The sequence below is a fragment of the Lissotriton helveticus genome, chromosome 10 (assembly GCF_964261635.1).
Source record: "Lissotriton helveticus chromosome 10, aLisHel1.1, whole genome shotgun sequence".
Taxonomy (NCBI): Eukaryota; Metazoa; Chordata; class Amphibia; order Caudata; family Salamandridae; genus Lissotriton; species Lissotriton helveticus.
In genome coordinates, this window is record NC_136071.1 from 16,823,746 (window position 1) to 16,840,918 (window position 17,173).

Genomic DNA, 17,173 nt, shown 5'->3' on the forward strand with positions numbered 1-17,173 from the left:
TTGCACCGACCTTTTGCCAAACCCAAACCAATGATGGGAACTATATCCGGAGCCTTTTTTTTTTTTTTTTTAAGTTTAAAGTTTATTGAAGAAAAAGATATAGCAAACGTAGGAAGAAATATCATGTAAGAGAGAATCGCAAAGAAAAATAATATTATACAGTAAACCACAACACAATCTATAATTGATATACAAATGGGGTTGGGGGGGAGATGGAGGGAATATCAAAATAAAGCAATATGGGTAAGAACATTTCCTGAATCTTAAAGCCAAGTCAACAACAAGAAACATTAATGATTAATACTGTAGAGCATAAATTCTAAAATTGTAATAATGGAAAAATCAAAAAGGAGTATATTATGTAAAAATATAACTGGAGAAAAAAGTAAAAAGACAACAGAGGATTCATGGAGGTTTCCGAACTTCATCTGGGGTAATGTGTGGTAAATAAATAAATAATACCTCTATTTTTGAATGGATAAATGAGTAACAGATAGCTCAATAAATAAGAGTCAAGATTCGAGGTAGTAGGAGTTTTGCAGGTTTATTACAGCATAAAGGACAGGAACAGGACAACCTGCATAGGAATAGGATGGCAGGGCCTGACAGGGGGGCCCCGACAGGACTAGCGTGGCCCGGCAGCTGCCGGGGCTGGATCTGGGATGAGCGCGCTCTCTGGGTAAAGGACTGGCGTAACATTTAATAACAATACATAAGCATATATAGTAAAACAGTTGCATTACAGTACATATGATGGGCGGAGCAGTGGGTGTGGTCAATAGCAGTCGCGAAAGATAAGGGTGAAAGTAGGTGTAACAGAGGCGTATACATAGACATGTGATGCAAACGTAACAGAATATGTCATGAATGGGGTGGAAACATGGAGGGGGCTACCTAAGGAGCCGGGACCTCTGACCTAATGGTGCGCGCAAACTGGCAATGACGTGTTACTAGGAGAAGCTGGGGGCTACGAACTCTGTGCTAGGAGCAGAGACTGAAGTCTGGAGAGTCAGGGCGACATGTACCTAAGCAGTATCTAGTATCTGATGTTTAGAGAACATGTTAATAGAATCCAAAAGTTATCGGGGTAAAGGCGAACAGACTCTAAGACTGGAGCATGTATTATTCTACATGTAGTGCGTGATGAAGAATATTAAATGATCATTAATACAGTATTTCTCTTACATGGAGACGTAAAGGCTAGACAATGACGGAAACTATTGATGCGATTCAGTAGCTTAGGAATGCAGAGAAGGAGGGCTGGACTGATAACTAGAATCATAACATACTCTTGGCAGACTCAGAGGCAGAGCCAGGCTGAACCGGGCACTGCAAGGCAGGAAGTAAGTGAAGGGTCAGGGATACAGGTGGGGGCTGTATCGCTCCTCAGCGAGGCTCAGGAGACAGGAGCTGAATCTGGTGTCCAGGCCCTTTTGAGGCCTAGAAACGGGGACTTTACAATGGAATAACGTGCACACTGAAAAACGTGGCAACGTAGTTTTACATAGGCCTGATATTCGTAGTATTCACGAGAACTGGAAACTGGCATACTAGAGGTGGACACAGCTATAATTGCGTCTTTAATCGAACATGGTGAATACATATGCATATTAATCATGCACACATAACATATGATGGAGGACGCGTAGGGACACAGAACATGGCAAAATTTACTTTTCCACATTCCCTCCTTGTCACTACGTTTCCATCAGGAAACATCAATATTCATGATACCATCTATCATTTCATACAGTATCATTTGCTCGTCTCGAATTTTCTGGGAACGGGTTTTAGAACGGGACTTGGGACTAGGAATACAAGAGGTAGCACAAATGCCGCAAATCGCAGGGCCACATTGTAAACAGAGGCAGCAACTGAATATGATCGCTACTGCAATACCTAGAAAGGACAAGACTTTCCATCCCCAAGCGGAAATTATATTCCAGAACCAACCGGACCATGTCCAGGTGCCTGGGTCTTGGTGTAACAGATGGGCAATTTTATGAAGTCTGGTTATAGCTGAATAAACAGACGGCGCGTTATTAGGAATGAAAATGCAGCAACTAGATCCGATGACTCTACAAGCCCCGCCCCTATCGGCCAGTATGACGTCAAGGACGAGACGATTCTGTAAAACGACAAATCTCATAGCAGATTGCTCTTCAGTTAAGTTACCTAGAGCAGAGGCAGTCTCATTGACTACAGCTTCAAGGGTTCTGGTTAACCTACGGATTAGCTTACTATTCTGGATAGGTCCTATAAAGAAAAAGAAACCTCTATTGAAATCTGTATACTGTTCTAGAGCAGTTTCAGTATAATCGACAATGGGGGACTCCCTTCTATGTCTAAGGTGTACTAGATGTGTGTTTCTGTGATAATCAGATGGAGCTAGGAAAACAGGTGGCAGTAGGAAGGCAATGTAACAGGTTCCCTCCCAATCGAGGGGCAGACGAACATATGCGGTCTGACCACAAATAAAATAAGAATGACGTGAAGCTTTGAAAATAGATTTCCCACTGTCACTATATTTGACAATAGTAGTACAATCGCTATGTCCTACATGTACGGAACCATTATTTCTAACACATAATTCGTCTTTGACTGGTAGTACTGAAATAGCAGGTAAGTCTGGAGTGGAATCAGACTGAACATTCAGGACCATGAAATTCGAAGAATAATTACCTAAATTGTAAACTTCGTTTTCTAGATCTAACCCTGTTCTGTGGGGAAGACCTTGCTTGTCTGGGAAACATGTACTGTTAAGAAAAGACATATCTGTTGAAGATGACGTTAACGTGGACCATGCTCCACACGAACCATTATGTGAAAATGGATAAGGAAAGAGTGGCAGAAATCCCTTCGGGGTCTGGAAAGGGGGGAGTCGACCACACACCCAACAATTAGTGGCATTGCTGGTCTGGTGTGAATAATGTAACATGCGGATAAAAGAATTGTTACGCATAGTGAGGTGGTAAGAGAGTTCATGAGGAGGCAGATCACTAAACGTGTGCTCTACTGTAACATTAGAGGACTTATTTACATGAGAAACTGGAAAATACAGATAAAATGCATAACTGGTGCAGGAAATCATAATACTAAGAAATAATATGAAACATAGAAAAACGATACATCGGATTGAGTTTTGACTAACTCTCTCACTATGGGGGTCTATTATATACATGTCAGAAACCGGTCTAACCGTTTCACCTAGGGGAGGACTTAGACAATCAAACTGGCTGACTTATTTTACTGGACCTTAATTTCTTCTTATACTCCTGTTGCGGAGTTTTCTCTAACAGGGAGGGTGCAGTATCATTGTCTTTTGCGGGACAGTCCTTAAGAATAGTACTTTGGCAGTCCTTCAAATCCTCGGAAATGTTCTTTGAAACTGGCTTCAATCCATAAAATCTTTTGATGTGTGAAAGATGCACCCAGCCTTTGCGTCCCTCCAACTTCACGGCTGTACGGGTGGCCAGGAGGACCTGTCGGGGCTCCTTCCAGCGAGGCTCCAGCGGACTTGAGCGATCGAAATTTCGCACTAGGACCATGGATCCGGGAACGATTTCATGCGGTGCCACCTCGGTATTGTCTGGAAATGCGGCGGCAACCTGTGAACGACAAGAGTTGAGGGCAGACATCAAGGAAGCTAGGTAATCTGTCAGCATATTACTTGAAACATCGGTAATACTTCGGGGTCTAGGAGTACCCCACATGTTAGGGGGGCGGCCGAAAACGACCTCATACGGGGACAGACCTGATCTGGAATGTGCGACCATGCGCATATAGAACAGGGCGACCGGCAGAGCTATGAGCCAGTCCACACCTTTCTCTTGACAAACTTTTGCAATTCGAATTTTCAGGGTCTGATTATGTCTCTCTACGAGACCGGCTGCTTCAGGATGGCGTACACAATGGAACTTCCACTGGTACCCTAACAAAAGGGACACGTGTTTCATGAGTTCAGATGAGAATGGCTGGCCGTTGTCAGAATATACGACCCTAGGGAGTCCATAACGGGGGAAGAACTCACGAACCAACTGCTTGGCAGTGGTCGCGGCTGTGTAATCTGGGACTGGATATGCCTCCGTCCACCTGGACAAAGCGCATACAACTACAAGGACATACTTGAAACCTCGACATCGCTCCATCTGAATGTAATCCATCTGGAGGACTTCAAAAGGGTGGTCAGGGGGCTGGAATCCACCTTGTTCCACCGGGACACTTTTACCTGGATTAAACTGACAACATATCATACAGGTACGGACTTTCTGCTTGGCTGCAGCTCGTAAATGCTTGTTGAACCAAATGTTCTGGATACTGTCTAACATAGCTTTTTCTCCTAAATGTGCTGGACTATGTGCGGTATTAATAATGACTTGAACCATGGAGTCGGGGAGAAACCATGTGGCTCTACCCTTCGTCAACCATCCTTGATCTGTCTGGACCCCTCCTTGTTCGGACCATTTCTTGATTTCATCGGGAGTAGCATGTAACTGGATATCTATGACATCTTGAGTAGGGTCTTTAACTGTCATACATGTAGTCGGATCTGGAGTGTGTGTCTGTGTCTTATTTACTGGAACGTCTGGAGTCTGTGCTGTAAGCTTGGCTGTGCGATCTGCTAGATCATTACCCTGGGAAATAATGTCAGTAACTTTCGTATGTGCTTTGCACTTCATGATAGCAATGGATGTCGGTAAGTGTACTGCATCTAACAGAGCTTGAATAAGGAGACCATGCTGAATCTTGGTTCCATGAGAAGTCATGAAACCTCTCTCCTGCCAGAGCACTCCGAAGTCGTGTACAACTCCAAATGCGTAACGTGAATCGGTGTAAACATTAACTTTCAGGTTCTTGGCGTGTATGCAGGCTTGAGTCAGAGCAACTAGCTCTGCTGCTTGAGCAGACAGGGTGTCAATACGGTGTGTTTCAATAACTTCAGTGTCAGTAGTCACTGCATACGCGGCTACTAGTTCTCCTGTACTAGTTCTCATGCATGAACCATCCACATAAAGTGTCAGGTCGGGATCTGGTAATGGAATATCTGTCAGATCTTGTCTTGGCTTTGTCATGATGTTAACTACTTCCACACAGTCGTGTGTGGCAGAATTCGAAGTAACTGATGGTAACAATGTAGCAGGATTTAAAACGTTGCAGCGTCTGATTTCTATGTGTGGCTGGAACAGTGTCAATTCATAACCTGTTAAACGTGCAATTGTCAAGTGCTGAGTTTGTGTTCGGTTTAAAAGAACTTCCACGGAGTGTGGAACTTGTACTGTCAGGGAGTGTCCTAATACTATGGAATCACTTTGTCTGATAGCTAGTGCTGTGGCTGCAACTGACTTGAGGCACGCAGGCAGAGCCTGGGCTACAGGATCTAATGTGCTCGAAAAATAAGCACAGGGCTTGTATTGTCCTGCTTGATCTTGTGTGAGAACAGATAATGCTGTACCTTCACGTTCAGTGACGAAAAGTGTAAAAGGCTTACTGTAGTTCGGTGTAGCTAGAACTGGAGCTTGGCATAGGGCTTTCTTTAACTCATTGAAACTAAATGTATGTTCAGATGTCCAAGGGAGGACAGTCGATACGGCTGCCTCCTGTGTCGTTAACTGTATCAGTGGTTTAGCTAGAAATGCATACTGAGGAATCCATTGTCTGCAATAAGAAGTAAGGCCGATAAAAGCACGTACCTCCTTCTGGGTCTTGGGCTGAGGAAGACTCGCTATTAACTGGATACGGTCTGGTGTCAACTGCCTACCCCTCTTGGACAGTAAGTGGCCTAAATAGATCACTTGCTGGACACAGAATTGAAGCTTCGAATGGGACACCTTGTGTCCCATCTCGGCTAGGAAATACAAGACTGTAAGGGATGCTCGCTCGCAAGCACATTCAGAACGGGCTGTGATCAGTAGATCATCAACATACTGGAGCAGGGCAGTGTCAGTTGGCATGTGAATGTTGTCTAGTTGTCTCTTGAGTGCTTGACTATAAATACTAGGACTTTCTGTGAAACCTTGAGGAGCGCGTGTGAACATATAGCTCCTTCCATTTAAACAAAATCCGAAAAGGAACTGGCTGTCTGGATGAATGGGGACACTGAAAAACGCGTTCTTGAGGTCTATGACTGAAAAAAATGAGGCTTCAGAATCAATGGCTGTCAACAGGGAAGAGATATCTGGGACAACTGGATACTGGGGAATAATACATTTATTAAGTTCCCGAAGGTCAATCACTAAACGATATACTGGAGGTGCATTTGGATCAGTACGTTTCATAACAGGAATGATCGGAGAATTACATACATTGGAGTCAGTTTCTACCACTACTCCTTGAGCCATGAGCTCGTCAATAATTTTGGATAAGGCTGCTACAGCCTCAGGTGGCAGTCTGTACTGCCTGATTCGTGGTAACACTACACCTGGCTTGAGAGTCACACGATGGGGTGTGATTTGCATATAACCAACATCAGTTGGACCTTGCGCCCATAGATGCTGCGGAACATTAGACAATCTGGGATCAAAATCTCGTAATACATAGTGACCCTTGAAGTCGCGTAGGAACAATCGTATTCCCTCTGGGGAACAGCATATAACTGCACCTAACTCTTTCAGTGTCTTAATGCCTAATAGATTTTCTGGACATGACTTAGTAAGTAACAGATCAGTAGTGCGGGACAACAGACCTACTTCTAGAGTAACTGGCTTTGATATTTCATTTACAATAGGTTTTCCTGAAAATCCAAGGGAAACATTTCTTGAGCCTGAGAGCGGAGCCCCTGGAACTTCGGCGTGACTTATAGTGGTCCTACTTGCCCCTGTATCAATCAGAAACTTTCTGTCTTTCCCTAATACTTGACTATGAACCTAGGGACCTTCTTGATCTACAGGTATCTCGATGAGAGGCAAGCCTACCTCCCTCTCTAGGCTGTTTCATGAATATGGCTGATACTCTGGATACTCAGACTGTGCATACTGGTACATCTGCTGTGTAACATGTTGTGTTGCAGCGATAGGCTGCGGTGCTGTAACTGTCTGTGGTGCATTCTGTGATTGAGGAGTCTGTGAAACTTGTTCTTGTCTAGGCGGACGTGGTCTTTCTTTAGTCTTACCGGTAGCTATGTTGTGTTTCAGAACTGCACACTCGTTTATAAAATGACCTGGCTGTTTACAATAATTGCAGTTCCCTTTAACGGGAGCTGCAGGATGACTGGCTTGATTCGGACCCCTTTTCTGACTGTCTTGAGGAACGGATTGTGCAACTAGTACTTTCATTTTCGTGTCTTTCATACGTTTTCTCTCGTGATCTTGCTCTTCTCTGATTCTATTCTGGTGATATTGAAGCATCTGTAACATATGGGACGGGGTATTAGCCTGCCAGGTACTTTCGACTTTCAAAACTCGGTTTTTAATTTGTGGACTTGAATTCTCGACTAGTTTAGTAACAAAAAGATGAGGGTATGATTCGCTACTTGTCTTGAGGCCACTGTTTATGGTAAAACATTTCTCAAATCTGGAATAATAATCACTAATATCTTCATCTTGTTTCTGTTTACAGGCTGAGATTGCATCCCAGTCTTCTTTTCTAGTTGTCAATAACCTAGGCAAAACTTGTATTAATAATTCTGGTAATTCTTTACATTTATCTCCAAGACCGGTACCTGGTACTCGTGCCTTGTCTTCAGCTTCTAGGACTGTCCAATCGATCTTTTTCTCTCCCACCTCCCATTCTTTTTCTTTGAGTTTCTCATATACCCCTGCGGGCAACAAGACTTTTAACATTTTAATGATATCTGGATACGTGTATTCTCCCATACGGAGCATGTCTTTTAATTCTCGGTGGAACCCTGCTGGATCTTTATCATGACAGGGAATTAACTTTTTCATCTCTAGGAGTTCCATCTTTGTGATCGGGGTGTAAACAAACACTCGTTGCATCTCACCACCGTCTGTCTTAACTGGATGTACTTCTCGTAACGGATTCTGTCTGTCTATGTAAAAGGGTTTACTTTCTGGGGGTGAGACATGAACAAAATGTGGGTTCAAAAACATACTATATTTGTGGCGCTGTTCTAGAATGACACTAATTAAATCGGTACCTAAACCTTTCCATCTATACTGGAGTAACTCGTTCAGGACATCGTGTAACGGACCTGGATCAGAATGTTGACCCTCATACAATGTAATGAGGTGCTGGATCATATACATACCCACCAGTCGCTGCTCGGCTGGGGGCAATTTCAGAAACATTTGTGCCACTATTTCGTCTGGAAAAGTGGTAGAATCAGTAATCCATCGGACTGCTGATCGGACTAGTTCTTGTTCATGCATAGTACTTAACTCGCTATAACCGATTCGTGATTTCAGAATGTGATCGGTAGCTTGAAATACTTGTTCCAGAGAACCTTGTTCTGATGCTGGATGATGTAAAACTGACTTGTGTTCTAGGCGCAAATGGCGATCTGGAAATCTAGATTTTCCTACATACGCTATTCTGGCGGGATTCTCGTCCTCTACCTCTTCTGTAGAAGAGTCATTTTCTTTCTCGCTTACTTGTGCTGCTTTACGTTGTTCGTGTAACTTTATTATTTCTTTACGGATTTTCTTGTACATACTCTCTATACTACTGATAGTTTTGTGTTTACCCTCGGCTATATTATCACTCCACCTTGTCAGGATTTTCATTTCGGCCTGATCTTTAGTCGGGGAATCTTGTTCTCTTATTAGACAATTAATCAGGAACTTTAATAACATGAGCTGGATCTCAGCTTTCCTTTGAGACATGACTTCACTAATACTTTCTGGATCATCCCCTGTACGAATGAAACGATATATTCTGTCTAGATCTTCCTTCATATTCGGTAAAGTGACTAGATACTCGGGCACCTTTCTTACGCGTAATGAATATAAAACCATATTATCCTCGCCTGGGACTGGATCATAGCCACATTCATTAAGGGCTTTTCTTATTTCTGCAACAGACTGATACCTGGGCGTACGCTGTGACGCTTGTGCATGTAATTCGGCTAACGTTAAACGCTTGTGTGGCGGCGGGGTTCCTGGAGGACCTCCCCCTGCGGCCCCTAAACTAGAGTCGTCTACTGATGCTCTTCGTCCTGGCAGAGTGGGAAATGGAAATGCAGGCTGGACTTGTATGGCGGGCTGGACCGGGGGTACCGTAACAGGTACTCCGGTGTCTGGAGGAGCGGGAAGTGCCTGATTTACAGGGACTGGCGGAGCAGGAACAGGATTTGCATATTCTGGGACTGTGTCGTCCAAATAGGACGAAATGAAAATATCAGCTGCGGTCGGTTTGTGACGTAGCTTGGTCGGAACTAGTGGTGGCGGGAAATTACTGGATGCCTCTGGGGTCGCTTTTGGCAAGCCCTCGGCAAGAAGAGGATACATACCCTTAATAAGAGCATGCCTCTGTCTGTCTGACTGTTCGGTTTTGACTCGTTCACCTATCTCGATTAATTCCCTTTCTTGGGCTCGTTCTAAGGATTCTCTACTTAATTCTGACTTTCTGATTTCTTTTTCGGTTCTTTTATGAGATTCTTTGCGCCATAACTCAATGGCATCTTTCTGTGACTGTCTGGCTTTCTTTTTCCATAATGCTTCTTCTACTCTCATGATGCACTCGGCATCCCATGTGCCTGATACAGGCCATCTATACTTTTCCTCTAACTGTTTGGTATACTCTACCCATAAATCTAGATACAATATGGCGCTTATGCCATGCTTCTGATACATGAAATGACCTGGACTGTCCCTAGGCGGAACAGGAACTGCTGCTTCTAGCAGACCTTTTCTGGTTTTTAACTGACGCAGTTTTGAAAATAGCGGCATGACTGAACTATAATCTGGACACAACACAATACACAATAAACACGATAATTACTTCACACTCATACCACGACATTAAAATACATGAATAACATTCAGAATAACAGTTCGAACAGAATACTACCTGGAATACGGGAAACAGAATACATGAATTTTCTCGAGAACAGAACTGACTAGAACAGAAACTAGATGCACTGCTGAAACAGTGCGAAACTTACCGGTCTCATACAGAGACACGTCAGGACCCGCATCCACCGAAGTGGACACTTCGTTTGTGGGTCTGTGTACCACCAACCCACGGACCAGAGTCAATTAGATTGACCCTGTCTAGATACTACCCCAGCAACGGTACTCACCGGGCAGCAAGAACGGAAGGCCTCGGACTGGACTGGACTGCTTCGACGCCGGACGGACGAACTTCGAACTTCTGTTACGGGTGGGCCTCCGGATACCTCGGACCTTGGACTCTCGGCTTGGGCTCTGGTCGGGACTCGCCGCGTTCCTCCACCGCCTCGTCTGGATGCTGGACCGCCTCCTCCGTCTCCTCCGTGGGCCTGAGGGATACTTGAAGCAGAAATATCTGCACGTGCACGGTATGGTTCCGTCACGGCTGCAGAGGGTCAGGGGGCCGGCGTGGCTTCACCGGCGCGTGGGGAAAGGGCAAGTCCCTGTTCGGGCGCCATTATGTGGTAAATAAATAAATAATACCTCTATTTTTGAATGGATAAATGAGTAACAGATAGCTCAATAAATAAGAGTCAAGATTCGAGGTAGTAGGAGTTTTGCAGGTTTATTACAGCATAAAGGACAGGAACAGGACAACCTGCATAGGAATAGGATGGCAGGGCCTGACAGGGGGGCCCCGACAGGACTAGCGTGGCCCGGCAGCTGCCGGGGCTGGATCTGGGATGAGCGCGCTCTCTGGGGAAAGGACTGGCGTAACATTTAATAACAATACATAAGCATATATAGTAAAACAGTTGCATTACAGTACATATGATGGGCGGAGCAGTGGGTGTGGTCAATAGCAGTCGCGAAAGATAAGGGTGAAAGTAGGTGTAACAGAGGCGTATACATAGACATGTGATGCAAACGTAACAGAATATGTCATGAATGGGGTGGAAACATGGAGGGGGCTACCTAAGGAGCCGGGACCTCTGACCTAATGGTGCGCGCAAACTGGCAATGACGTGTTACTAGGAGAAGCTGGGGGCTACGAACTCTGTGCTAGGAGCAGAGACTGAAGTCTGGAGAGTCAGGGCGACATGTACCTAAGCAGTATCTAGTATCTGATGTTTAGAGAACATGTTGATAGAATCCAAAAGTTATCGGGGTAAAGGCGAACAGACTCTAAGACTGGAGCATGTATTATTCTACATGTAGTGCGTGATGAAGAATATTAAATGATCATTAATACAGTATTTCTCTTACATGGAGACGTAAAGGCTAGACAATGACGGAAACTATTGATGCGATTCAGTAGCTTAGGAATGCAGAGAAGGAGGGCTGGACTGATAACTAGAATCATAACATACTCTTGGCAGACTCAGAGGCAGAGCCAGGCTGAACCGGGCACTGCAAGGCAGGAAGTAAGTGAAGGGTCAGGGATACAGGTGGGGGCTGTATCGCTCCTCAGCGAGGCTCAGGAGACAGGAGCTGAATCTGGTGTCCAGGCCCTTTTGAGGCCTAGAAACGGGGACTTTACAATGGAATAACGTGCACACTGAAAAACGTGGCAACGTAGTTTTACATAGGCCTGATATTCGTAGTATTCACGAGAACTGGAAACTGGCATACTAGAGGTGGACACAGCTATAATTGCGTCTTTAATCGAACATGGTGAATACATATGCATATTAATCATGCACACATAACATATGATGGAGGACGCGTAGGGACACAGAACATGGCAAAATTTACTTTTCCACAAATGACTGAAGGGGCGAAAGAAAAGGCTGTATCTGTTGGGTAGGAGGATAGAGGGAGCCATGAAAGATCTCTTTTAATGGATAAGGAAATAGGAGTGACATTGTTTGCGTCCAATCTATGATGGAAACAGACAGCATTCCACCAGGCTCTGAAAGTAACTTTATCAGCTTGTTTCCAATTTGAGGTAATTAAATGAAGGGCTATTGCTAATAACAAATCAATTAATGAGGGAATAGGAGTTGGGTGTGGCCAAAAAGGTGAGAGGGAGCCCAAAAAGATGTTGGAACTGGAAAAAGGAATTTGGGTTTTGAAAATGTTATTAATTTGGGACCAGACTAATAACCAAAAATGAGAAAGAGTGGGGCAATCAAAAAGCATATGTTTTAGATCAGCTGAGGGAACTTTACATGACAGGAGAGATCAGTGAAGAAAGATCAAGAGCCTTTTCTAAGTTTAAACGCAAAGAGTTAGAAAGTTTAAAACCTTTCACTCTCTACCCTGCACTGCTGCCAGAAGTAGGTGTCGGATCAGTGCACACAGCGGAGGTGTTGGGAACGGCTGCACTGTGTACTGGGCCGGGAAGGGCTCTGGATAGGACTGAGAGGCGCCACTCCTGCTCAATAACTCATCGGGGTCCTCCAAAGCTCTTTCTGACACCTTACCACCTTCCTTTTCCTCCATTCACTCCATTCGGCTCCCTCTGGGACACCCCAGCATCGCCCACCCTTTCTTGTTGCCCTCTCACTTCTCCACAGTGGGGTCATCTTTGTGTCTTCACTTTTACCCCTCCCTTTCTTGTTGCCCTCTCACTTCTCCACTGTGGGGTCATCTTTGTGTCTTCACTTTTACCCCTCCCTTTCTTGTTGCCCTCTCACTTCTCCACTGTGGGGTCATCTTTGTGTCTTCACTTTTACCCCTCCCTTTCTTGTTGCCCTCTCACTTCTCCACTGTGGGGTCATCTTTGTGTCTTCACTTTTACCCCTCCCTTTCTTGTTGCCCTCTCACTTCTCCACTGTGGGGTCATCTTTGTGTCTTCACTTTTACCCCTCCCTTCCTTGTTGCCCTCAACTTCCTCCTCAGTTGGTCACACCTGGTCTCCCTATAAACCCCCTTGCTTGTTGCCTTCACTCTTCTCCTCAGAGTCTCTCCCTGCTGTTTAACCCCCAATTTCCTTGTTGCTCTCTCCCTCCTCCTCGAGTCATGCTATTTACCTCTCTTCTTCCTGGTTATATTGCACTGTGTTGTAAGTAGGCTTGGGCGGTAAATTGATTACCTGCGGGCAGGTGTTATAAGCTGTCTTATCAGGTTATGATTGTCTGGTGAGATTTTGAGGAGTGGACAATCATAAGGGTTTGCGTTGACCATGCTGTTATTTGATTGTTTTGTCTGAGAAAGATAGATAGGTGTTCCATTTCTAGGTGTGTGTCCCCTCCTTATATTAGATCTGTTTGTTAATGGATTCTGCTGAATTTGCATTTACCTGATCTTAGAGTGTCCCAGAGGGTGTCTGTCCGTGGGTAGAACATGAGACCGTGTGGACTCTTTGGGAATAACCAGGTCTGAGCCGTCCTTCTGAACTCTACGGGTTTCCCATTCACTCTGATCTTTGCTGGTAGGGAATTCTGAAGATTTGCCGCGTGCACGGACAAAGTAGTGTCTCCGATGGCTTCCTGCCTATGAGCAGACATTATTCGGCATTGTGCCAGTCTGAAGCAAAAGCTTCTGGGTTGAGAATATTTAGTGATTTGTATTTGAATGTAGAACAAAGACACAGCAGTCCATATCTAAACAGCTGATTAAGCCTAATCAGCAAAATAGTTTTAATGTAGAGTTCATAAAGTAGATTCATGTTCAGCACGCAATCTTCATCATACTATTAGCGACTTTCTCAAGGCTTCCTTGATAAGAAGGCACGGATCCTCTAAAACACCGTGTGCTCGTGCCTATACAGGGAGGGGGGGTGCCGTATACCCAGGTCCTCCAGTTGTATATATAGCCTGACTTCTCTGATGAGGATACAACGGTCCTCTTCCGGCGGAGACCGTGTCCGTATCTTCACCGCACGCCGTCTGTTGGCTGTCGGCAAACAGAGGACCTGGGTATACGGCACCTGCCCTCCCTCGCTAATAGCGACGAAACACGTGTCGGCTGTAATTGTAACAACTTGTGTTCAAAAAATACTATGATGAAGATTGCGTGCTGAACAAGAATCTACTTTATGAACTCTACATTAAAACAATTTTGCTGATTAGGCTTAATCAGCTGTTTATATATGGACTGCTGTGCTCCGTCTTTGTTCTTGATTGAGTGATATATTCGGGGTGGCCCATTTTACATTAGATTATACTGTGGGTGGCACGGTATAAGACATTGGGCACGCTTAAAAGAGAAAGTTTTGAAGAGACTTTGATGCAAACGTAACAGAGGTGCTGGCTACGTTGCTAATTTCCACAGTCACCTTTTTTCTCTATATTGTATTTGAATGCAGTTTGTTTTTTTGCGAAGAATAGCTCTGTGAGTGATGCACGGCGCGATTGTTTGATAGAGGCTCTACTTGCTGCAGAGCCAGATTACAGCCTTTAACCGCTTCGCCGCGGCGCCCATTCCGCTGCGGCGCATTTTGACACGTGCGCAGATCAGACGACCCCCGGCCGTCCGACGCACACGGCCACTGTGACATCGCATGGAAAAGGTTAGGACCATGATAGTAAATTTTTAGTGCTATGATACTACGATAAATGTACTACAAAGTGCTGTTCACAACCTGCATGCGGAGGTTCCTAAACTGAGAAAAATCCTAACTTTAAGACTTTCGGTATTCACAGAAAGTATTTAGGAGTCTTAAAGTTAGGACTCCTAACTTCTGTGAATACCGAAATGAGTAAGAGCCTTCTGTGAATACCGAAATGAGTAAGTGCCTTCTGTGAATATCGAAATGAGTAAGTGCCTTCTGTGAATACCAAAATGAGTAAGTGCCTTCTGTGAATACCAAAATGAGTAAGTGCCTTCTGTGAATACTGAAATGAGTAAGTGCCTTCTGTGAATACCAAAATGAGTAAGTGCCTTCTGTGAATACCAAAATGGTAGTAAGTTTAGGATTTTGTCTTTAGTTAGTTCTGTGAATCGGCCCCACTGTATCTACCTTTTAGGGTTTAGGAGATCTACCAGGCATGACCCCTAAACACTGGGGTCCTTACAACAGTGTGGCTCTGCCTGGCATCTGGAATCCGCCATGATCCCTGTTGGCCTAACAAAGGCACCTGAATTTAAACAAAATGAGAGGACCGCCCGCATTCGAGAGGCCCGTGCTCATCCAGGTGAGATCTTCTTCCCCAGCATCAAGATGTGATAACTCCCCATGAGAGATGCCCTCATCGCCATCACAAATGTTTTGAGGTTCACAGCACGCGTGCAGATCTCCACAACACATCTACTAATCGCCCTCCCATCCGAGCGACAACTCAGGTGATAATCGAAGTTCTAATCAATGTCTCTTCTTTCTCCGTCTCTCTTCTAGATGAAGCCTTGTCCCAGAACTGCGGAGTCCTCGTGCACTGCCTGGCGGGGATCAGCCGCTCCGTCACGGTCACCGTAGCCTACCTCATGCAGAAGCTCAACCTCTCGCTGAACGACGCCTACGACCTGGTGAAGCGCAAGAAGTCCAACATTTCCCCCAACTTCAACTTCCTGGGCCAGCTGATGGACTTCGAGAAGAGCCTTGGCCGCGGCACCCCCGATGACAACAGCGTGGCGGCCCAGCAGCAAGCCTTCTTCACCACCACCACCAGCGATGACGTCTTCCAGCTGGACTCCACGTAGCCAGAGCTCGCTCGTTCACATGGTCCTCCGTCCAGAAGTCGGTCTGCCAAGCTCTTGACCAGGAGCGCAATCGATGTGCAGTGTTCGTGCTGGAGAAGACGACATGCCGTTGTCCAACATCTACGTTTACACTCAGGTTGGTTCTGGGCAAAACACCTCAAGCAGTGGAAAGATGTGAGATGCAAGAGTTCAAATTGTTGGGGACCAGAAATGGAAGACCACACCCTGGGAGAAGTAAAGGAAATGGAAGAACACAGACTTGAGAAGGACAGGGAATGACAGAACACAGACTTGAGAAGGACAGGAAATGGAAAACCACACCCAGGGAGAAGGACAGGGAATGAAGGAACACAAACTTGAGAAGGACAGCAAATGAAGGAAAACAGATTGTGAGAAGGACAGAAAATGGAAAACCACACCCAGAGAGAAGGACAGAAAAATGAAGGAGCACAAACTTGAGAAGGACAGGAAATTAACACAGACTTGAGAAGGACAGGAAATGAAGGAGCACAGATTGTGAGAAAGACAGGAAATGAAGGAACACAGATTGTGAGAAAGACAGGAAATGAAGGAACACAGATTGTGAGAAAGACAGGAAATGGAAGACCACAGACTTTGAGAAGGACAGAAAATGGAAGAAAATAGACTGTGAGAAGGACAGAAAATGGAAGACCACAAGCTGTAAGAACAGGAAATGGGAAACCACAAGCCGTGAAAGCGACAATAGTTGGAAGAATGCAGGTAGTGAGAAGGACAACAAATTGAAGAGCCCTACCTGTGAGATAGACAGGAAATGAAGAGCACAATCTGTAGGAAGGACAGGAAATGGAGGAATCCAGGTTAAATATGAACAGGAAGTGGAGGGACATACACCATGAGAGCGTAAACAGGCTGTGAGAGGGCAGAAGATGGAATAACACAAGCTGCGAGAGGGGCGGGACCAGTAACGGAAGCACACCAGTTGTAAGGAGGACAGAAAATGTCAAAATGAAAGCTGTGATGGGCAGATGAAATGGAAGAAAACAAGTTGAGAGGAACAGGAAATGAAAGCCTGCCCTGATTTCTAGAAGCAGTAAATGGAGGAACAATGGCTGTCAGCTGGACAGGAAATGGCAGAACTGAGGCTATGGGAGGAGTAGGAAAGGAAGGAATACTGGCTGTGCAGAGGCTAAAAAACAAAATAGATTGAAGGGCACAGATTGCAGGAGAACCAGGAATGGAAATATGCAGCCTGTGAGAGGGTTTGAGCAGAGGCGCGCCGGGAATACACAACATTGGATTGTGAGAAGGATATTGTAGTGTCGAACTAAGAAAGTCCACAGTCTAAGAGAAAGTCAGGAATGGGAGAGAGCTGGTTGTTAGAGGTTGTTTATTGGAAGAGCACAGATCGTGAGATGTCCTGCAGTAGAAGTCATCAGAATGTGAGTCCGTCTGTAAGAGAAGGGCACGGGCTGTGAGATCTCGTGGGAGGAATGACCATGGATGGTAAGAGGGCCAAATTTGTGTCTGCTAGAGTCGCAACCTCCACTTGAGGACTGAATCCAAGATCTCTCAACTATATGCCCAAACCTTTAGTCGCTGAG

At 45.1% G+C, this 17,173-nt stretch overlaps 1 protein-coding gene across 1 annotated transcript in view; it reads left to right on the forward strand.

Moving 5' to 3' along the window:
* DUSP9 (dual specificity phosphatase 9) overlaps positions 1-15,874 on the forward strand; it is a 55,633-nt gene extending 39,759 nt beyond the window's left edge. Inside the window, exon 4 of the mRNA XM_078664116.1 lies at positions 15,289-15,874. Within this exon, the coding sequence (XP_078520242.1) occupies positions 15,289-15,590 (302 nt within the window). The 3' untranslated portion in view covers positions 15,591-15,874. The remainder of the gene's footprint in view (positions 1-15,288) is intronic.
* The last annotated feature ends 1,299 nt before the right edge of the window (positions 15,875-17,173 follow it).